This window comes from Micrasema longulum, unplaced genomic scaffold (genome assembly GCF_059751315.1).
Source record: "Micrasema longulum isolate JH-2025_06_02 unplaced genomic scaffold, ASM5975131v1 h1tg001106l, whole genome shotgun sequence".
NCBI lineage: Eukaryota > Metazoa > Arthropoda > Insecta > Trichoptera > Brachycentridae > Micrasema > Micrasema longulum.
Window position 1 is genome coordinate 24,936 of NW_028278294.1, and position 24,225 is coordinate 49,160.

Below are 24,225 nucleotides of genomic sequence, written 5' to 3' on the forward strand. Positions count from 1 at the left end.
GAGTAATGATCCCTCCGTAATGGAAGCGATTCCTTCAAGTCTGAGAGGGAAAAGCGCACGCGAAATAATTAGCGGAACCTCCGTGACAGAGAGGGTCCTCGGCATCAAATGGGACCCGGTGACAGACGAGTTTCAATTTAAATTTAAAGTGTCACGGGAGGTTCCAACAGAGAGGCCTACAAAACGGCAGATGCTAAGTGAAGTTATGAGCATTTTCGATCCACTCGGTTTCGTAGGGTGTTTGACAATACGCCCGCGAATACTGCTACAAGATGTGTGGCGCTCCCACATAGAGTGGGACGAACAAGTGAATGAAGAACACGCAGAGAAATGGCGCACTTGGGTGGACATATTACGCAATACCGAGTGCGCTATACCGCGGCGCGTATCGAGCGCCAATGGCCAGCCAGTAGAGCTGCACGTATTTTCCGATGCCTCGGAGCAAGCGAGCTGCGCCGTAGCCTACATCGTGGAGGAGAACGCCGCCGGAAGGAATGCGACGTTCATGGCTAGCAAGTGCCGAGTTAGCCCGCTACGAGCGCTATCAATTCCACGCCTGGAATTACAAGCCGCGCTCATGGCCGCACGACTGGCGGCCACAATCAAGAAAGAATGCGGAAGTAATATACGCGATACCTACTACTGGACAGATTCTACTACGGTGCTGTGCTGGGTCCAGAGTGATTCGCGCATCTTCACGCCATTTGTAGCCCACCGCCTAGGGGAAATAGATGAGCTAACGAACGCTCAAGAGTGGCGGTGGGTACCAGGAAAGAAGAACCCCGCTGATCTCGGGACGCGGGACGGCGAGATACCAGACATCTCCCCGGCCGGCATGTGGTTCAGTGGGCCGAGTTTCATAAAGAAAAATAAAAGTCAATGGCCGCCGCTCAAGGTAATAACGGCGACCCCGGATACAAGCAGTGAAATAAAGTGTGCGAACAGTGCCATCGTGATGACAGCCCTCCCGGACGAAAGAAGATTTTCCTCCTGGCGGAGACTGATCAGGACTACAGCGTGGGTGTTGCGCTTCATAAACCGCTGCAGGAAAAAGAATACAGGAAGCGCGACACTCATCGCCCCGGAACTCAAGGCATCAGAGAGGGCGTGGATACTCATAAGCCAGACAGACAGTTACCACGCCGAGATAGCCGCAATTAGACGGGGGGAGTGCCTCCCGCGGAACAGCCGCCTGCTGGGCCTCACTCCCTACCTCGATAAAGATAGCGTCCTCAGAATGGGGACGCGAATTATGGAAGCCCCCGCGGTGAGCGAGCAACTAAAGGCGCCCGTCATACTGGACGGAGCGCACGCCTATACGCGTCTATTGATAAGGCATTATCACGAGTCGCGGCAACACGCAAGTACAGAGCGGACACTCAGCGAACTCAGACAACAGTTCTTTATAACACGATTACGGACAAATATAAGGAAAATTATATACGAGTGCCGCTACTGTCGAATACAGAAGGCCCGCCCGCAGCCTCCGCTCATGGGACAGCTGCCTGCCGGCCGACTCGATCATCACGTAAGGCCTTTTACCCACTGTGGGGTGGACATGTTCGGGCCCGTATACGTAACTATCGGAAGACGCCGGGAGAAACGATACGGGGCCCTGTTTACGTGCATGGTTACGAGGGCCGTGCATATTGAAATTACACCGTCGTTGAGTACTGACTCGACGGTGCAGGCCCTCAGGAGGATGGCGGCCCGCAGAGGACATCCGACAACGCTCTACTCGGACAACGGGACGAACTTCAGAGGCGCAGACAAAGAGATGGCGGCCGCCATGAAGGAACTAGCCCACGATCCCGAACTACAGAACGAGGCGACAAGGAGAGGGATCAAATGGGTGTTCAACCCGCCATCGGCGCCACACATGGGGGGAGCCTGGGAACGGCTCGTCCGGTCGATAAAGGGGGCACTTATGGTGATTCTAAAGGAACAAGCCCCCCGAGAGGAAACGCTAATGACAGCGATAGCGGAGGCCGAGTACACAGTAAACACTCGGCCCCTAACCCACGTCTCGCTTGATAGCCGAGACGACGCTCCGCTGACTCCGATGCACTTTCTCATCGGGTCGAGCGGGGCCCAGCCGCATCTGGCCGATTACAGAGACGCGCCGCCCGAACTGTGCCTCAGAAAACAATGGCGGGTGGCGCAGAAACTAGCCGACGCATTTTGGAAAAGATGGATGAGGGAATATCTCCCGACGTTGGCACAGCGACGGAAGTGGCAACAGGCCGCCACACCGATCATGGTCGATGACCTGGTCATAATAACGGACGCCGCCCTCCCGCGGAATGAATGGCCGCGGGGACGCGTCATAGCAGTCACACCAGGGAAGGATGGACAAGTCAGGAGCGCCCGGGTCCAGACAGCCACCGGAACCTACACACGACCCGCCGTCAAGCTCGCCGTGTTGCAAATCAAGGACGACGTCGGCGCAGAGATGCCTCCTCGGCAGGGGGGAGTGTTGCCGACGTAAAAGTACATGCACCAACTTGGCGGCCCTTCCTGGGGTTTTAATGTAGCATAGGAGGCTTCAGTATGTGTAAGCGATCTACCACCTCCTCAATAAAGACTAGTATTTGTCACTTTCGGGGGTGGTGATCGCCATACTGAAGCCCACATATAGATTAGAATTCATGAAAATATTTGTATGCCCATAATGTGTTTTTATGTTGTTCTGTATAAGTGTTGATCGCCGCGCGGTCGGCGGGGAACTGCGGCCGGTAGCGGGAGGGTGGGGACCTTATACGTGGCGCGAGAGAGACCGATAGAGCCGGCAAATGTGCTCGCTATCTCTCTCGCCGCGTGATTGGTCAACCTAGCACCGCCCGCTATTGGCCTAGCCCACCGCCGCACGGCAAAATGTTGTATATATAGCCCCGCCGGGGAAAAATAAAGTCAGTCATCTCACCACACTACTAAGGCTTTCTACTCTCCACTTCACCTCCCTACCTCGCTTCAAACCGGACCTCATCGCCACCTGGATTCGAACACCGCTACCCCCCTGGACTTGGAACTCGGATACTCTTTGGATTGGATTTTGGACCCCGGATAATTTGGACCCTTGGATACTTCCCCGGAACACACCCCGCCGTTCCCACCGACGGAGAGATACCGGCCTTACAACCCGGTTGCCTGACTCAGGATTGCGGCCGCCAGCGCTACTCGCTAGCGACCCCGCAAGGGATCTCTAGGCGACGATACCTCCCCCGGAGCTTATCGTTCGTCGGCCGAGGCCCGCCTACGCCCGGCCACTCTGCGTTTGACACCAGCACCTATAGAAATACAGTTCTTGTGACGGGCGCGATTGCTACGGACGAAGCAGTGATCCGCCGCGTCTGTTACACATATACTAATTATTAACATTTTTAACGATATACGTACACTTAAAAAGAAAACTTCTATAAAGCTAAACACATGTTTTTTTTATTGAAATTTAAAAGAAATAATATTTTTTTGCTCTCTTATTTCCAATGGTATTTCCTTAAAATATAACTGTACAGCTCGGTGCATCAATGAGTTCTGTGTACTTGTTTTCCTACGAAATGGTAGTCTTACTTTTTATTCAGTAAACGGAACACCGTATGTATTTTGAAAATGGGAGAAAAACTATTTTAAAAGAAAAAAGAGCTTTTAATTAATTAAATGAAAAGGCTACACGTTTACATTCTAAGCGTAGTTACAAGTGCTGTACATTAGTACAGTATGTACGTACCGTGCTGTCAATGAAAGTCATTGCTTGTTGAATACTCGCTCAAAGTAAGCTGTTTGACTGTTATCATCACGAACAGTGGAGGAAGGAAGGACAATTCGCGGAGGAAAGGACAATAGCGCGCGTAGACAGAACAATTATTTTGCCAATTATAGTTTCCATCCTATTTTTTTGTTTTGAAATTCTGAAAGCGATTTCGTCGGAGTTTGTATAGTTGGAGTTCTACTGTACATTATTCTAGCCAAATTTTACCAGTTCCTTCATCCACATAAATTATTTAGCTATGTGTTAACATTTTAGCAAAAACAGTATTTAGAAATTCAACTTTAACTTTTTGGTGTTAGTGGCCCAAAACTATAGACTTTCGTATGATATACGATTTTTTTTTCAAATACATCAAGAAAAAAAAAGATAACAATATTTTGATAAGTATCGTCACAATTTTCTATTTTTTTATTTTTATTATTTTATTTTATTAGGTAATTCAACAAAGATGCATACTAGAAAACATACAATTTAAAGCATTCGTCGAAATAATTTAACATGCATATATATCTTCAATTATAGAATTACACAAAATAGATTTATACGTTAAGTTGTAATACATATTTTTTAATATTTTTGTTTATACAGGATACAATGCAATAAAAAATAAGTTGTACGTGTGTACTTAATGAATAAGATTTATTCCTAAGAGATTATTCGCAAAAGCTGAGAGAGTATCATGAAAAATGTCAATTTTATTGTTTCGGCAGTATATATTATATTCCCGACACATGCGGGCCATAGGTGTGTGGTATGTAGCATTATTTGAAAACAAAGGCAGTTTAAATATTTCCCGATGTCTGAGTGTTCTCAATCCTGCATTTATTTGTATTTTATTTAGAAGGTTAGTATCTACTTTGTAGTTTAATATTTTATACAGAAATTTTATATCGAAAACAACGCGGCGTTTTATCAGAGAATTAAAATGAAAAAGAGTTAGAAGTTGCTCGTAATTTGAATTTGAACGTGGGTTAGAAATTTGTAACTTATACAAAAGGTACTTTAAGATTTTTTTTGAACAGATTCTATTGAATTTATATGCTTTTGATATTGCGGACTCCATACGCATGAGGCATACTCAAGATTACTGCGAATCAAACTCATATATAGACATATGACAGTTTCCGGTTTTTTAAAGGGTTTGGTTACTCTCTTTAGGAACCCCCGTAGCTTAAGTGACTTACGAGTTATGTAATCTATATGATGTTTAAAATTTAATTTTGTATAAAATTTTCTATTTACAATACAGATATTAAAAACGCTTGCTAATTTTATTCGTTAATTACACGGGTTGACGAATTACTTAGTAATGTTGACAGGATTCAGTAAAATAATTGTATTTAATAATCACACATTAGTTATTTTTTACTGTATCTTATTCAATAAATTGGGCAAATATATTCAGATAAAATATTAGGAAATTGTAATGACATGAAAGGATTTAATATACTTAAGATCCAAAATGAACGATTACAATGAAATGTTCGACTAAAGCTAACGCGAAAAATTGCGTGATCTGTCCACATTCCTAACCTTATGAAAGCTATTGGAATGCCGAAAGGACGAGGGGTAGACGGCTTTAGTTGGAATATCCCGAAATGTAATAGTTTTTCGGGAATGGAATTAAAAAAGAAACAAAAGATACTTATCGATGAAGGATACAGCCACCAACGTGTCAATCATCACCATTCTAATGGAATAAATGCATTCCTAAGGTACGGAAGAAAGGTCTAATTGATTCTTCTACCTTAAATTTTCTACATCTACTTCGAGTGTCTTTATATAATATTATTTATCATATATCGCGATGAAAATTTTTGATAATCACTCAAAATATTTTATGTACACAATATGCTATTTTTCTCGACCTCAAAACGGGATGGATTGTTTGAATTTTAGAATATCGCTGTATTTAAATAGTTTTATTTTGATTTGAACGGTTATCATTATACTTAAAGTATGATCAAGCGATAGAACTGCGGTTACAATAATATTGGAAATATAATATGATATAGCAACTAGCTATTGTATGCTAATGTCAAACGTTATCCACAAAGTTCAAACGGACAACTAACACGATGGCAGAAGTTATGCTAATAATATGTTCCGGAAAATTCACAATGACAAGTGAGTTTTACGGAACCGAGGGGGTTTTATCGTTTAATTTGTTCTTGAAAGACCGTTAGACGGGCATTTCTTTATTTATTTCCATAGTAAAATAGAAAAAACGATTGTTCTTTTCAACGACTAATTTAAATTATCAAATGTTCGTCCCGCTCTAAAAATAAGCGTTAGAAAGACATACAATCCGACAGCGAGAGCGCCAATGAAGTGGCATTCGTCCCGAGAAGAGTCATTTCGGCCGAAATAGACGCCGGGACGCCGCGCTTGTGTCACTACGGCGGCGTCGGCATCGCGGCGCTGACAGATGACGGACAGCGGCGGCGGGATAGCCGGCAGTGAAGGAAGCATTAGCATCGTGAATTCATTATAAATTTACATAAGTAGCAAGTACCAATTGCTAGATGTAGGTGCTAATTTTGATTATTTATGTAAATGAAATCTTGATGAAATATCATAATTATTATTATTTTGGATGACTTGTACGGATGACTTGGCGCTATTTTTGTAAACATGCAAATTTAGCTTAGTAATAGAATCCATTAGCATTTTCAACTTTCCGGTATTCCCTTTACATATGATTTTTTTAAAGTTACAAAATGAGAAAAAATGCGTGAAAAATGGGCGTTAAATCAAGCTCGAGGAAAAATAAAACCGTAAAAAAAATATTACATAAATACACAAACTTTCAATACTGTGAAAAAACAGCAATTTGGCATATCTGTTTTAATAAACCGATTATTTTTGCATGCTAGTGAAGTTTAATAAAAATACAAATAACGCCTTCACTCACTACCAGCAGGTCGCTAACGGGTGGAAACGAGTCGTTAAGTGTTACCCTCGGGAACAAATTACCTCGCATTGTTCTTGTAAATCTGACTGAAGGAAAAACATAACAGGAAGACGAATTGATTCATGTTAAATTAAGCGTAAGAAACATTGATCGTTTAACGTATTATGTTACGGCCTTACGTACAATGTTCCCAGATACGATTTATCAAAAATGCACTTATTTTTATGGTAATTTCTCGATATCAATCTTGTTACTAAGGTATACGTGAATGTTTTTACTAAGAGAAAACACCACCCCTCGAAAAATATAATCTTTACTTCACATGCATACTAAACGACTTTTTATTTAAATATCGTGATTTGATCAATTGTAACGATACCTGCGAAACGTTTGAAGGGCCTGTTGTAAAATTCGCCATATTGTAAATATTTTTTCTATTAATCCACATTCAATCTTATTTATTTGTATAAAGTTTATCGGTATGACAATTTCATGATGTTCTTTTCATTCAAAATAATTGATGAGGATAAATACATTTTAAAATGAACCTATACTATTTCAGATAATAAGTATTTAGGAACTAAAACCTAACACGAAAATAACACAAAGTAAACAAAGAAAAAATGTTTTGTACAGACAAACAATATATGTTCGGGTTGAGTATGAAAAACTCCAGATTTTTAAAAAGCAATAAAACTGTATGACAACTTACTAAAGAGATACTTTTTTAATACCTATTAGAAAAAGAAATTGACATGACATACCTGTTGGCGCCAATATGTTGAGTTGAGAAGTAAATTAATATCGAAAAGGCACCTATTCAAATTATTCTCATCTGTCATATGTCACATGACTTGACAATGCGGCAAGATCCGCGCAGTGCGAAACGAGGCCAATGAAATGGTAAAATACTATTTATATTGTCTCCCCCCTCCCCCCGAAGGTGCAATTAAGTAAATACATCCGGCCTCCGTCCACTGAGGCTGGATGACACGGGGACTGGCGTGGAGCGCCACTTCGTAAAGCGCCCTTGAGGAACGAAAAAGGCGCTGTATAAGTTATCCATAATAATAATACATCGGTCGGCTGTCGGTGAGTGGCGTAAAAAATAATGCCCACCTTGGACGACTAAGGGAATGACTTTGTGGATACCATATTTATGCTCCACCTAAGGGGCGGGCATAGAAGTAAGGCACACACGACTGTTCAATGCGCGAAGTTCAGTAATGTTTCCCGAACACGATGGCTAACAATACATACTGTTATTGAATTACATAGACGACTGAGATGTTAAAATTTATAGTGCTATATTGGGTCCTACACGAATACGAAATCTTTAAAACGCTCATACAACCGTCTAATATTGGTATTAAAAATAATTGAGAGGGAATGTTACGTACCCATCACAAAACGAAACAATTCAGAGCAAAATGGACACCAAGTTATTGGAACAATATGTGCCATCCCTCGGTAACTGCACATATGTGCACTTACCATCTTCCAGGAATCAGCAAAGCAGCCTGTTAGCCACATGTCCGGCAGTAACTACCTACAATCCACAAAAGCTACCCTTCGGATATCATTCTTTATTTTGCTAAACATAATGTTGTAACGGTACTTTATTTTTATTATTTTCTTTTTAGCATGAACTTGACAAATTGCATACTCTGGTCTGGCATATGATTGATATAATTTTGAGCTGCTAGAATAAAACTCGTCCATGCGCTTTGTAGCTGCAAAACGATTAGTGATCTAGCGAAATTGTTGACAACTATAAAAAACCTAAATTTTTAAAATGGGGTCTAGAATTTCAACCGTCCATGCGCTCAACATGGTTGAGCACAGACACAGCTTCCTCTATTTAAAAATTAGTTTTAATATAACCGTTTCCCAAAAATGTCATAATTGTTATTTTTCCTAAGTGATTTAAAGGAGTACGTTCGCATATAAATTTAAAACAGAGAAATAGTGCTTGTTTGCCTAGATGTGTGGGTATATGTTCAACAAATCTTATACCAGAGAGACGAGAAGATAATTAAAATAACGATATAAATAACAATACATGTAATCTCGCTGTTGTAACACTTCCATGTCATGAATGATTTCAATTACAGAAACTAAAGACACATGTTGAATTCGACCTGGATCTTTTCCAAACAAATAGTGATGCATCACAAGTAATGGCATCATAACTTAGACGTCCGCATTGTTTGTCAGGTGGAGTACACGAGTATTATATGGGACAAGAGTTAGGAACGAAGAGTTGTTGCGCTTTTGCTGCACTGTTCGCAATCAGTTTCGGACGCGACCATCTCCACGGTCGCTAGTAGAGCCGTTAGTAATTTACAGCGTGGAAAATCAACCACTATTACGAAATGTCGAACGGGATAATTTCTATATTTAAAGCAGGAACTTCTTAGTAAGTGGGACACGAAATATTCAGCGGAAAGGATTATCCGGATTCGGGGGGTATGGCTGCGGTCCCAATCTTGAACTAACACGTATTCCTTCACTGTCAGTGATAGGCCGTTTTCAGACCACAGCAAAAATCCACCCGGCCCGATAAAATAACATAGGTTAGATTGACTTTTATTTTACAATATTTTTTTCTTTCATTGTATCGCTATGCGGAAATTGCCAACTTCCATTAAAATCGAAGAGACGTGGATGTTCAAACATAGGCAGATAATGTTACACACTAAACCATTCGGAAAGTCTCGGGGAAACTAGATATGTTTAGAATAGAATATAATGCCTTAAGTTTATTATAAGAATACTTAATGTAAATATGTATTTGATTGTTAAAACTGCCTCACTAGGTAATGAAAATGCATTTTTACAACTAAATAAATAGAACTTTACAATACAAAAAATATATAAGAAAAAATCATATTGAAAACAAGAATTTTTCTTGTTTGAAATCAATTTATAAACCCTTACGGTTTACATTTATCTAACAAAATAATAAATTATTCTGTTTTTAAATTCATTTTCTATTAACATTTTTTTTTTTTTTTGAAAAGGTTGTCTGAGTATTTGTTTAGTTTTGTCTGGTGGTTTATAGTATAATTTCAGTCCCTGGTTTATTATTCTCGGCTGTCCTTGTCTCGTTTTAGAATGTTGTGTATAATATTGGTCTGATATTCTCGTATTGTATCCGTGTTTACTACATTGTTTTGCAAATTTAAGTTCTTTGTCTACAATTACATAAGTAAGTAATTTATGAATAAATTTTAAGGATGCTAGTCGAAAATTTTCAGTTAAATTTAATTACACAACATTATTTTTGGTACGTGTATTTTGTACATACACAAATCTGGATTTCTCCCAAGGGGGAGTAGAATGTTGTAGTACGTAAAGTGGCCACTTAACCCAGCCAATGACAGGTCATAAGCCCTGTAAACGCTCGAATATCCATAATCCTGAATTTGAAAAAATTCTACCTCATCTCTGTAGGGATATTAATAAAAAAAAATAAAAAAAATATTTAGTTTGTTTAGTTGCTGTTAGATAAAGGCTGTCATATACTAACATGGATATTTTATTTTGCTGTCTTTGTTGTCTGTTTATGGAATTTTGTTTTCATGTTCCTCATAGTTGTTGTATCTAACATATTTTACATTTTACATTAGTTAATAAGATAAAATGTTACGTACTAAATGTAAGAATGATTTTTACAGTTTAATAAAATCTACAAAACAAAAAATAAGCCCGTTATTCCGTATGACTTTCTCCGTGTCGTGATATCTGCGGATTTCTCGAAAATAGGGTTGATAAAATTATCAACATTATGTCAAGAGATTGGAATCAACAATCAGTAATAAATGAAAATGACCACTCCCACATACATAGTTCCGAAGCGTATACCTATACACATATTAGCGAGTATTGTAAAGCATCGGTGTCTACTTCAGTATGGAAGCGTCTATGTTATTTTAAAAGTGTTTTTAACAGAGTAACAAATGTGAAACTGAAAATAAAGTGTCACGAGGATAAACGTATTAATATTTTTTTAAAGCGATGTGCTTCCCGCTTACGTGAGTGCTGAAAACTAAAACATTGTTTCGCACAAGAAGTTGAAAAGGCAATTTATTTTAATTTAATTATGTAGTAACTGGCTTCAAAGTAAAATGGTACAAGAAAATTCGTACAAAATGTTTGTCTAAATATTTATATAACAACAATAAAGCATTGGGATTTAAAACAAAGCCTTTAATAGCATCGAAACTTTTCTTATTTTCCAGTGACATAACTGCGTTTAAAAAAAATAAGCTTGATATAATAAAAAAACTTTTAGTTTTTTATTTTCTAAAGCCGGTGAGAAAATAACCTTGATTGATTCTATCAAATAAAAGAATAATTATAATTTTCTATTAGCAAGCAGTCTTCGGGAAAATTCTGAAATGATTGTATTAAAAAATAATATTTATAAAATAAATATTAATAAATAAACCGCTTCATACCTAAAACGTACACATTAATATGATTGTACAAATAATGAGCGTAGTGATATAGCTTGGCAGAATATGTATAAGAAACAATAATTCTACATACAAATTATAATACGTGCATTATATTCGACGAATAGTGAACAATAATAATAATTGCGAAGCGCTAGACAGTTCAAATTCAAGGGCAACCGAAAAACTACGGCGATAAATGGCTCACTGTATGATCGTAATAGGAGGCCACAATCTGGCGCCTCTAGCTGTCAACGTGACAGCGCGGGAAATCGCCTTCTGACGTCAAACGCGCAAGCGGCCTAGCAACAGCGCACTTTTGACAGGAGAAAAAGCGGCAATGCTGCGAATTTCACTATCTTCCGAGATGGTATCAAATTCGACCGACAAAGATTGATAGTAACAAAATAATTTAACGACCATCGTTGTATATCTTTTGAATCGTTAAGAATAAATCAAATTAACTTTGGCGTCATTACGAAATTTACTTAAGAGTGATTTCGTCATATCTAAACAAGCATAATCATAAATAAACGTGCAACGAAAATCCTTTGAGATTTTTTTCACCTTCAGGTCAGTTAAACGCAAATTAACAATATAAAAATACATTTGTAAGGAATCGCTACGCTTTGAATATACTGTTTAATACGTTGTTAAATCGTGTGTCATTTTCAAAGTGCAAAGGTTTCTGATTTTCAACAAACTTGTAGAGCAATACTAGGATATTTATCTACATGATGGCCACCAGTCAGTTTTTGAAGGAATTTCTGAATAGCAATAACACGCAATACGTACATCACACGTTAGTAGTGTATCTGGGTATCTTCGCATCTTAAATAATAATATCAGTCGGGCGCATTGTCACTTGTTTCGCCGGTTGACAGTTGAGAGAAAAGGCGTTTGGCAAACATGACAAAGTGCACAGAAAATTAGGAAATAAGCCGCGGCCCACATCGGTCCGCGTCGGAGAGATGGTGACCGGAACCGGTAAACGGTTTGCCGCCGAGCTGCATTCCGATCTCTCTTCTCCCTTCTCCTCCCCCAGCACCGCGAGATGCCGGCGCTGGCAGCGGCTACTGGACCCGCGCCCGCCCGCGGTACCGTCTACGTCTATCTGTCAACTCCGACGGAATACCACTAGTTGCGTACTTGCGGCCAAACGGTCAGTCATTCTTCTTCACGAGTAACAATAATAACGAGGATGAAATTTATGTAAAAAATAAACACAAGGGTAGGCAGAGAGGATAGAGCACCACATCACTCTATATTTGCATACATATCTCGCTTCCTCTACATTCATACATCTTCTCATGCACGCGCGCCGATTATTCCGACTTTTAACATGCCCATCTTCAATTGTTTGTTGGATTTGGTCATGCGATGTCTTTCTCGGGCTTCCTCTATGTCTGCATCCATCAACATTCGCATTGTAAATAAACACTTCATGGGCTGTTAAATTCGTATTTTGGCTATACAGCGCAAAACGAAAAAAAACCACTTTTAATTCACTCTGTGATCATTGATCACCACTATGTGTATATATACCGGTTTTGAATGAACCAAAAATGTAAATTTGTCCTGGAAATGGACAGAAGACGTTTTTTAAAAACAAATTTATCATTTTGATACAGAAAAACGAATATTTATATGAATCTGCTTACATTTAAGCAGATGTTTCTACGGTGTGAGTATGAATTATGAATAAATCAAGACATTCAGGAAAATTTTATAAGGTTGATATTTTTGTTAACATTTAGGCGACACTGTTTTTATTTTCATTAAATCGCAAACAGCAGTTAAATTTAGAATTTTGTGCCGATATGACACTCCATTTACTCCATAGTAAGCTGTTTATGTTTTTTTTTTTTTTTTTAATAATTTATTTATTTATACATACATTTCATATTTTACAAAACGGCACAAAAGACTGAGGAAATATAAAAACAAACACAAAACCCAAAAGAGAAAGAAAATATATAAACAGTTTACGTTAATATAAAATATATATATATATATATATATATATGCATTTAAATATATACACATTTATAAAAAAAAGATCTCCCAATGATTCGATGGAATTGCATAATATTTAGATTACTATAGTCAATACATTTTGTGATTCCTTACTTTTAATGTCTGTCGACCAAATCGTAATTATCTTTTTCAATACTGTTGGTTATCAGATTTCTAAACACTCGGAATCAGGTTATATAGTTTAGGTCCGTTATGTAGAAATGATTTTTGGCATATCGCTGTACGTGCTATTGGAATCACCAAATCGTTTCATACTGTACTCCTGGATGAGTGCGCGTGCGCATGCTCCTATTTTTGTTAATGTCGAGCATGACTTTTTCATGTAGATTTTTCTCAAGTCAAGGACTTCTAAGGATATGAAAAGGCCTTCACTCGGATGATTGTACGGTTTTCGCAACATTATCCTTAAAATTGATTTATGTCAAGAATAGTCAATAGGAATCAAGAATAGTCTTGGCAGCTCCTCCCCAACAAATACAACCGTAGGCCAAAACAGAGATGCAAAAATAGTTTAACATAGTTTATTAAATTCAAAACCCAGCTCGTTCAAAACTGACTACCATCGACATTTTTGTCCATACGAACTACGATCACGCAAAATAATATGTTCGACTGTTAATTTCATAACTTTACGATTGCGTTCCTATGAATGCCTTATTTCTAGATTTTAAGCATGGAAACAAAGTATATGCGTAATTAGTTTAAATAAACAAGATCGAGTAAGAACAACAAACCCACGAGATTGAGGAGGAAGTGAGAAATATCGTGGCTAAAAACGTTTCCAAACCAGCACTTCAAACAGAGAACAAACCCATAAATCGAGAGCTTGTTTACGAAATGCAAATGCGTGGAGTGAAATCGACACGATAGGAGGGAGTTATCGGAAGGGTCAGAGGAAAGAGGACAGCTATCGGGACTCTTATCTCCCAGGGCGCCAAACGCCCGAGGACTGGAGGAGGCAAGGAGGGAACGCGTCATATACAACATACACGTATTGAGAAGATACCAAATACAAGTTTATGGAACAAGGAAGATAGCGATTCTTAATTATATCTAAATTGAGAAGGTTTGGTTTGTTTGCGTCCCAACTCAGCAAAAAACAATAAAATAAAAATAGAAGTAAAAGAATTTACATGGCCTATACCATGTCAATTTTTTTCTCGTGCTAAGTTAGTGAGCTTCTTTTGGAAGATTAGAAATTTCTTAATTTTTTAATATAATTATTTACCTTATTGCGATTTACCCAAATATTTAAATTTTGGAGGCCATTATCAACGAGTTGTAAAAAATGATTATTAGAAAATAGGAATCACGTTGCGGTAGAGTCAAAACTCTGATCCGTGAATCCGTGACACTACAACTCAATTAACTCACACATTATTCCCTTTCTGGAGATTTTGCCGATAGTGAGTTAACATTAGCATATGAATGTAATTGCCATGCTAAATTGCCTCAAAGAAAATTCATTACGATTCCACTTATTTTTTTATTAATGAGTGCTTACATGATGCAATGATTAATGAGTGCAACAGTACTCTGTACATTACGTGAGTACATGGGGTAGGGGATAATACTTAAAAGGTGGAAAATCTTAATATTTAGAACGAACACCGTCATAAATTTGGAGTAAATAAAACAAATAAATAAGCGAGCGTAGCATTAGTCCGGGGAGATGAACTAAAATAATGACGACACGAGGCAGATGATAATGGAGTGGTAAACGAGGCGCCATGTTTGTAGAAGGAATAACCAAAGCCGTGATAACAATACATGACACCTGAAGACTGGAACGGAAGGCTACATACAGCACATACAGCATACAGGTAGTGTACACACATAAATACAACTCAAGTGTGATCTTGAAATGACACTATTCTAATCATACATAATATAATTTATTTAGAATTGTTGCTTCGGAAGTATGTAAAAAAGGTAATTTTAACCGTATTTAAATGTCATCGAATTTAAACATACGATAAAAATTAATAAACAAGTAGTAAGCGCAAAAAATTTTAAAAATTACTTTAATGACAAAGAAAAATCTCAAAGAGAAAAAACCTAAGTGGCTCGTCAGATGAAGCCCGCGGAGTTATGTGACTGAGGTCTAAGGGCCGATTAACTAAACCCGCGAATTTTCTAGTATATTATAACAGCCGGTATGAAATGAGATTGGAATACATTTTTGGATTTTAGATTCTATGTAACTACAACGAGTGTACTTACCTAGTGTGATGATTGATTTACTAGGCATTTTCCATTAAAAAAAATATTTTAGTTCTTATTATTAACCCAAATATTTCAATTTTCAGACCGTTTCCTAAAAGTCGTAAATAACTTGTGAAGGAAAAATGACAATCGAGTAGTGGTAGAGTGGGATTTGAACCTCGGACTAAAACCTGAGAGTCCTCAAAACTACTGTGGGACAGAACCCAGTTTATTATTATTTCGCAGTTAAATTTCAAGCAGTCAATGACAGACCACAAGCCCTGTAAATGCAGTACCCTAAACACCATTAGGTGCGGATAAGGGGATGATGACGATTTACACGTAGAGCGCTGTTCTCATGATTCATTTTGAGGATTCAACTAATTTTACGTTTCGCATAAACTTAGTTAACGAGTTTTTGCGGTTCATACGAATTAGTTTGAAATTAAAATTTCTTAGCCTTAGTTTAAAGATTGCTTATCATACAACCATGTTTTAATTGTTGTAATAACAACCAACTAAATAATTCATCACGTGGATTGCACGTGGCTAAATGCATTTCGGTTACTTTTATTATATAGTCCAAAACCCTGATTTGGTGTCAGTAAATATCGTTTTCCGATGTCAGGATTGTCGGGTAGTCATTAGCACCATTATCAGATAAGTAATAATATTCTGCGCTGAGGCTGTGAAAGGATCATGGCGGTCCACTTGACACCTGGTGGCGCTGGCGATGGCGGTACGCTCTATCCATTAGCGTCCTATTCTTGCAGAGAAAACAGATCTCTGCTGACGTCAAAGTGACAATAAGGAAGTTCTGTGGTTTTTTAAAAAAATAAAAATTAATGCATTATATTATCAGCGGTATGATTTTTTTAGGTTATCAATTTTGAAATTACTCCGCCTGTGACGAAACAAGTTGTCTACGGTGAGTTCTATCATAACACAATTTTTTTCATACATTTCCGAAAAACTTCGCTGTACAATAAAATACTCTAATTTTTAACATTTCAAACATTTTTTATATCCAATTTTCCGTAGCACTGAACGTCGCATTTGCACTTGGGGAAAAAACACTGTACTTAACGATTACGATAAGTAGGACGAGAACATTGAATATAGGTAATTTATTTATTTTGTTCTATAATAGTCAAAGCCTACTGTAGTATAGAGATGGTTTATTATACCCTACTAGATAGTAGCTATTAGTTAGTTCATGTAAAACATAGGTATGATTAAATGAATTTAACCTCAAGGAATAAATAAATAAAATAATTTATGTTACTTACAATTTTTGGTTTATTACACACGAAAATACATAGAATAAACAAAGAATACTTTAAAGCGAATTTGAATACTGGTGAAGACAGAGAAGGACGAGTGACGTGTTAAATAGGTCCATTGGGCACTGCGGCTATAGACAACAACACATCCTCGTATCTCACTCTCTGGTCCCACAATAGTATTTACTCGTAGAACACAATATTTATACTTATTCTTACACTGTCGTATTCACTTATTAATACCTAACTTAGTATTTTTCCATGTAAAATCATTACATTTATAAAAATATATATCCAATTATCTAATTTTTTGTATTTAATGGCATTTTTTCAAAGAACCTTTCCTTTGTACGTAAGGCAGTTCCGGGACATTGCTTTGATTTATATTTTAGTCTTACATTTTTTTTACATTTACATTTTTCACGGCAGAAGGGACCATCTGTAATTTTCAAAACTGTTCAGGAGAGCTGAAATAAGACTCAATTTCAAGACTTCAATCCATAAACTAAACAAATTTTGTGTTATTTTTAAATAACAAATTGCCATTCTAAATAATGCTATTTTTAATTTATTTTTTTCTATAAGTATTTACCGAAATATTTATTAAAACTTTCGAAAACTTAAACACAGAAAAAAATACAGAAGGTCCCTTCTGCCATCTGACTACCGAATTTATGTATATGATAATATCTGACAATAACTACTTATTGCTAAAAGCAATATTTTCTTGCCAACAAAAAAAACAGGTTGATCAAAAGAAGCGTTGGTCAAAAATAAAAATGCACTTCAACTTATCAATAGATAAAAATGTTATTATTTCGATACATTTTTAAATAAATGAAAGTTGTTTGGATTGGTCGTCAAGTTAAATATTCTTGTTTTGAAAATTTACAAACGCAGACTGTACTTTAGCATGGCTATCTTTTCGCGTATTGGGGAAGGGATGTATATAGTTTTTAATAAAAGTAAATCTAGATTATCTAGTAAAGGCATTCTATAAAATGTGTAACGTATTTCTTGTACTATTTCGTAAGATCTGAGAACATATTTTGTAAAAAATCAGGTAGTAGACATGAAAGAAAATATTACAAAAGGAAATAATACAAAAGATATCCGAAATACCTTTTAGTTATAACAGCTGTCTACGAAAATAGAAGCAAACATCGAATGCACAAAATATTCGGACTTCGGACTATATTAAAACAAGTACAAATACATATATATAGTAAACCCTCCTATCGTGAACACATTGATAATATTGTAAACAAATCTCTCAAACTTCTCGGTTTTATCAATAGAGTGACGGCGGACTTTAAAAATATTAATACCATCAAAACTCTTTATTGCTCACTAGTTCGACCCCATCTAGAAAACGCTTCTCCTATTTGGTCTCCATTCTACAGGACTCATATTGACCATATCGAGTCTGTGCAACACCGTTTTCTAAGAAAAGTGGCATGGTTGCTCGGATTACAAAGGGGTAATTATTCTTATTTTGAAATAGAGCAATCTCTTAATCTGTCTTCATTGGAGAGACGTAGAACTGAGATGGACCTTATATGCATTTTCAAAATACTTAATGCTTTAAGTGATGTCCCATCTCTGTTGCAATCAATTTCTTTTCATGTTCCCAAGTCAAAATCCGTGTCACCAGAAGTCAAAATCTGCTATTTATAAAATCTTCTAAGAGCAACTTTGGTTTTTATGCCCCAATGTCCAGAATGTGTAGATTAGTCAATTCATCACACGACTTGGAATTTTTTGGGATAGATCTTCCGGCTTTTCTAGATCTCTTCGCGACTAAACAGTGTGGGATGAAGTTGGATTGGCATGGTTTAGCTCAAAGTTTTTGGTCTTTCGTTTTTTTTAAATATATTGTATACAATTATTGTTTTGCCCTTGTTTGTCTTTGCTAAATAGTTTTATGTTCTTTTTGTTCAGTTTCTTGCATTTATGTTTCTTCATGTAACTGTTGTAATTGGCTTAGGCCGTATATATATACTAAATAAATAACTTATATATAATTATTTTCGTAATATAATACCTCAAGGGCGCTTTATGAAGTGATTATATATATAAATAAATTTAATTGAAACTTTTAAATTTGAAATTTAAGTGAAACAATTTATTTTGTTAGGTATCACACGCAACTGATTTATTCAAAAAATTTAGAGAACAAGTGAATTTCAAGTTTTTTCCGAAACATCACTTCATTCTCACAGCCTCGCACCTCTGCTGGAAGAGCATTCTATGCCATAGGGCTTGCGACCGCAAACGCGTGTTCATCGAATTTAGTGCGCTGATTGCGTAGAGGTGTAATAAATTTACCTCTCTTTAAGATTTATACTATTAAGCGTGTTGTCTAGGTGTTTATTAAAATGTATGTTTTTTGTTTTTAGTATTATTTGATAATACGCATGCTTCCACTTTTTATTATGTTGTATTCCGACTTAACACAGAGCCGTTAGCTTCATAAAGTTACGGATGCGTTATTTTTGTAGTAATATTTTTCTTTATATGTAAAAATAAATTTAAAGACAGAAAATGAGTTGAAAGGCAATAAGAGATAACTTTTAATAATGAACATAATTATGTATAGAAGGAAAGAATTTTCACATTTTGTACATAGCGAAACTTTTTTCGAAGTGGTACATTTTAGATGTATATTTTTTTAATATCAGGTGAAATAAATACACCAAAATAATTAATAACGAAAATCGGATACGAGGGTAAGTAACATTACTCAATGCAAGTCAAGTCATCTGGTAGAGAATTTTTGATAATTATTAAATTTAAAATGTAGAAAATAAGTTTCCTCTATTTTTAATTTTCCAATATCTCTTTGATCTTTTTATCTAGTATTTACATTGATGCTTAATTTTTTATGATTATCATTAGTTCATTTTGTCATCCAGTGCCAGAAATTGAAGAACATTTAGACCATATTAAAGGTAGGTATCCATTCCACGTCCCTATCCTTTCTCAAATATTTCCAAATCACAAAACTGAATGAAATTCGATTTTAATTTACAGTCCGCCTTTTCGTTAACATTTTGGTATGCTTTCTAATTGATTATATTTATTTTTAATATTGATTTTTTTTAAAATGAAATATTTTCGTTCTTGTTATTTATTTATATTTCGATTTTTAGGGCCATTTTCAACGAGTTTCAACGAGTAAATAACTCACTATTAAAAGATGGGTAGAGTGGGGTTTGAACCTCGGACCTATAATCCGTGAGTCCACAAAACTGGCCACGGGACCACAACCCGATTAAAAATGAATTTGAATTGTTTAAGCATCATTTAATGAAAAAAACACAGGTAAAAAAGAAAGTCCTGCCTAAACACATGAATTTCCTGGCTAATTTAAACTTGAACCAAAGAACCTCTGTACATTTTAAAAGTGTGAAATAAATCATAAACATTTTATAGATGGTTATATAGAAATCAAGGCATTTACAGGGCTTATGACCTGTCATCGGTCGAAGGAATACAATAATGTAAGGGATATAGATATTCAAAGTTAGGCAGAATGGTGAATGTTACATAGTGTGTAAAGTGGCCACTTAAACCAGCCAATGACAGGTCATAAGCCCTGTAAAGGCCTAGACTTCTATATCCCCCTCTATAAAATGTTCGCCATCTCTGTTGTAATATTAATAACTCCTAAGGGGGTTGAAAAAAAATCTAAGTTAGTAAAAAATTCTAAGTTTTAAAAAATTTGTCTAATATTTATTGTCAATATTTATGCACTTTTACATACGTACCTACTTGCGTACTAATTGATAATAAAAAATAATACTTATTTTACAAAAATATCATACGGTGTTTTATTCCACTTGTAAGTCTATTAATTTATGTAAAAAAAACATTTTAAGACGTCAGTAATATTATATTATAATGGCGTGCTTAAGATACAATAATAACACGGTCTGTCAAAAATTGTAAAATAAACATTGTCAGGCATAATATTTAAATAATCAAAATTAGGATTAAAATTAATGCGTTCCAAGCGTAGTTGGCTGAAAGCAGGTACTGCGTATATTATACTTGAGGTTCCCGTCAAACGGCTTTGTTTATATTTTAACGATATGACAGAAAACCGCATGGCGTTCATACACATACAACATTTTGAGTGAAATCATACAGTTATACCACTTGAGAAATATAATAACAAAGCATTGATAATTGTAATTATTTTACTATGCAACAATGTTTAACTTCGGATAAGCGATATAAAGTCAATTAAAAGATTAAAAACGAGATATTGAATCGGCGGCCATCTTGTGGCGTCTGTCAACTTGAAGTAACTGACAGTAGGTAACGCGCCGGAAATTCAACACGGATATAAATAAATACATTAGTAGATTAATCGCAAAGGCACAATTATTACATAAATTAATTTACTCGACTAATAATGTCTCGAGAAATTTTAAGAATGATTGCACTAAAATGTAAATTGAAAAAAAACGAAGCGTAATAACCGGTAAAATATGAAGGCGTCCTTTTCAAATGTCGCATATGACCGTCTCTCTCACTCTTCCGAGCGATGACGGTCAAAAGTGCGATAGCAAATCTGTAAACACGAAGCCGCAATAGATCTTGACAGTTGAAATCAAAACAACAACAATTTTTAAATAGAAAAAATATGCGACGAAAGAATTTATGACGGGGAATCGGTAAAATAAAATGCATCGGAAAAATTATGATATTCAATCGTATGGAAATCAAAATGTACGAGCATCATTTGAGGAAAATCGATACCAAATTGTAGATGGCATATGTGCCAAAAACACGTGGGTAAGATGCTATTGCTTATTTCATGGTGAATATACAAAATAAACGATGAATGTAACCGTATTTAATCGGAAAAGCTGCAGGAAAATGTTTCACGGCCTAAATAATGCCAGGCACGCGGCCGCTTGGCTCTCGGATCTCCGCACGCCGCGGCCCACGAGGCGCGCGCTTGGCGCCATTTTACTTTTCTTAAAACACTTTGTTCAATCTCCCAAAAAGGAATCGGCTCTGGTGTCGCCGACAAAAACCCGTAAATATACATTACAGTTATCGAGAATAATGAGGTATATTTGATGTTTTAAATTGAAATGTCACTTTGACATGTACGTCAAAGTGACATCTGGCATGGCGGACGGTGTAGGTATAGGGCTTACCGGGAGAAAGCAGGTGCGGAACCGGCGGGAAACGCGCGTCCCGGGGAATTTCGCGAGCCATGTCTCGGACATCTCGGCGTCTGTCTGCACCGGGACCGGGGGCCCCTCCTGGAGGCAGCATCTCACACGGGAACAGCGAAACACATACGACCGCACCGACTTGACAAGACAGCCTCTTTACGGCTGCGGTTTCGCGAATACACAGTTAACAAACAGTAGTAACCCAACTCCGAGATTATCGAAACGTTTGTAATTTGTCAAATCAGCGTCACACACACACAAACTGACAGGAACAACACGGAAAAGTTCGCGTCAGAGACGGGCGAGTTACTTGCGAGACAAGCGGACCGCGACTGTGGCGGGAAGCGCGCGCGGCCTTCGCCGTCCCTTTCGCTCCCGCGTGAAGAACCGTATATTGTTTCTCGCACGCACGCTACACGACCGGGCGAATGCAGCGCCACAGGCCGGCGGCCATTGCAATCGGTGAACCGCCGAGAAAATACAAAATGTCAAGTTTCCAAAAATACACCTTCCGGCTGTAGAAATCGAAATACTCGCGCCATCTAATCTTATTTTTAAATTGCCGGCAGCGAACCTTCCCCTGACGTAAGTGTTACGCTATTTCACTATCGCTAGAAAAGTTTATGGCGAAGATACCCTCTGACAAAATAAGGAGGTATTTTCCTTCTCACAACTCGCGGTACGAGTACGCTACGCCTCGCTTTCGACACTTCAGACAGCGGACATTGGCGACCTCGTGATCTGTCAGAAGGCTCTTACGACATTCTTTCGGCATTGCGGAGAAAATCTGACAGATCGGTTTATTATGATGCTCATTCATAAATATTGATAGGGATCACACAAAATACACACTACGGCGATAACCGAATGCGCACACTAATTTATTTATTTAATTTAATTTAATATTATTCTACGCCTATCCATTAGCTAAAATTTTAGCCATTAAAAATGAGGTTGAGTTTCAACAATTCAACACCATACGATCATAATCGTATCAAATAAAAACAATTTTAAATTACAAATTTATAATACAATACTAAATACGATACGTGGTTGGTTTACAAACTATTTACAGTGATGTTTATAAGCTAATTTAATATTTATTATTTTGACTGTCGAGTGACAAAATTGTACGCAATCTATTTACTATTCTGCCTATGGCCTTCTCCTTCTTCTTCTTATTCTTCTTCCTCTTCCTGGCTGTATGTCCCATTTACTTGGGGTCAGCCCTCCTTCAGTCTACACGTCGGACTTGGAGATTGGTTGTTTAGTTTCTGTTTCACGGCCGATTACCACCTGACGCCGAGACAGTAAACCCTCTCGCTAGCTGGGGCTCGGGATGTCACCGTCGACTAATGTTCCTCCACTGCCATCCTCAACACAACGTCCTGCCCGACGCGACGCCTCTGTCTCCTAACTCCCAACAGCCCATAGCCCCAAGTATGTCCGGATTGTCTGAGAGAAGATTTGGGCCCCTTCCGCCTATTCCGACGTACTGATGCACTTGTTCTTATTCTGCCTATATGTTTTAAAACCAACAAAAAGAAAAATTCAAGAAACGGGCAGAAATATATGTAGATGTTACATAGTTAGTAGTATAACAAGGGATTACTTAAACTAGCCAGTGACAGGTTTAATGCCCTGTAAATGTCTAGACTTTTATATTTTTTCTTAGCAAGATTCTCCATATTTATTAAAACATATATGTCATATCTTATTAAACGCAGATGCATTCTTAAGGAACCTATACCTTGAATAACAAAGCAAAAAAAGCGCTTCTGTGCCCAGAGATACATCTCTATAATGATGTTTGTATAAATATATTTCAAGCCTATGGCTTTGAGTCATAAAAAAAAACGAAAAAGTTAGACAGTGACATATGCCCATCAAAACATAGACAAGACAGGAAGAGGCAGATAATAGAGAAGTAATTAGCGTGCTACTGTGACGGTGCTGTTTGGCTGTTTTCCATTCGGAATGCGGCTGTCCATTCTATTTTCGTTTGGTCGACAAGAGTGGCCGATGGACAGCGGACGGAAATCACTGGACACGGAAAAATGGACGGACCTCGATGGGGATGCAACGGAAATGTATCGAGTGGATATTTCTAGAATGTTTATATTTGCAAGGTAGAACTCTGGTAAAGAACTACTATAGAAGGCTGGAACACGTGCCTAAAAACAAAGCGATTAATATAAAGCACATGCCATATCAGAGATAAAAATAACAAAGGTGGGGGTCTAAGCATTTACAGGGCTAACGATTTACGATTGGCTGATTTGAGTCATTACTAAAAATGCTTTATTTATTTAGATTTTTATAATTTAGTTCTTATCCTTTCTTGATTCCGTTGTTTATGGTG

General features: G+C 37.3%; 1 protein-coding gene and 1 long non-coding RNA gene across 3 annotated transcripts in view; one reads left to right on the forward strand and one right to left on the reverse strand.

Annotated features, from left to right (window-relative positions):
- Nucleotides 1-24,225, reverse strand: part of LOC148277014 (uncharacterized) — a 168,764-nt gene that overhangs the window by 22,848 nt on the left and 121,691 nt on the right. Inside the window, exon 1 of one of the 2 annotated variants that reach the window (XM_088233445.1) lies at nt 21,843-22,199. The exons of the other annotated variant lie outside the window; for it this stretch is intronic. Coding sequence (XP_088089571.1) covers nt 21,843-21,963 — 121 coding nt within the window. The 5' untranslated portion in view covers nt 21,964-22,199. Of the gene's footprint in view, nt 1-21,842; nt 22,200-24,225 lie in introns of those variants that run through there. 2 annotated transcript variants of the gene reach the window in all.
- LOC148277015 (uncharacterized) lies at nt 8,302-10,306 on the forward strand. The gene is made up of 2 exons (XR_015823614.1): nt 8,302-9,972; nt 10,175-10,306. It is a non-coding gene; the product is annotated as an uncharacterized LOC148277015 (long non-coding RNA).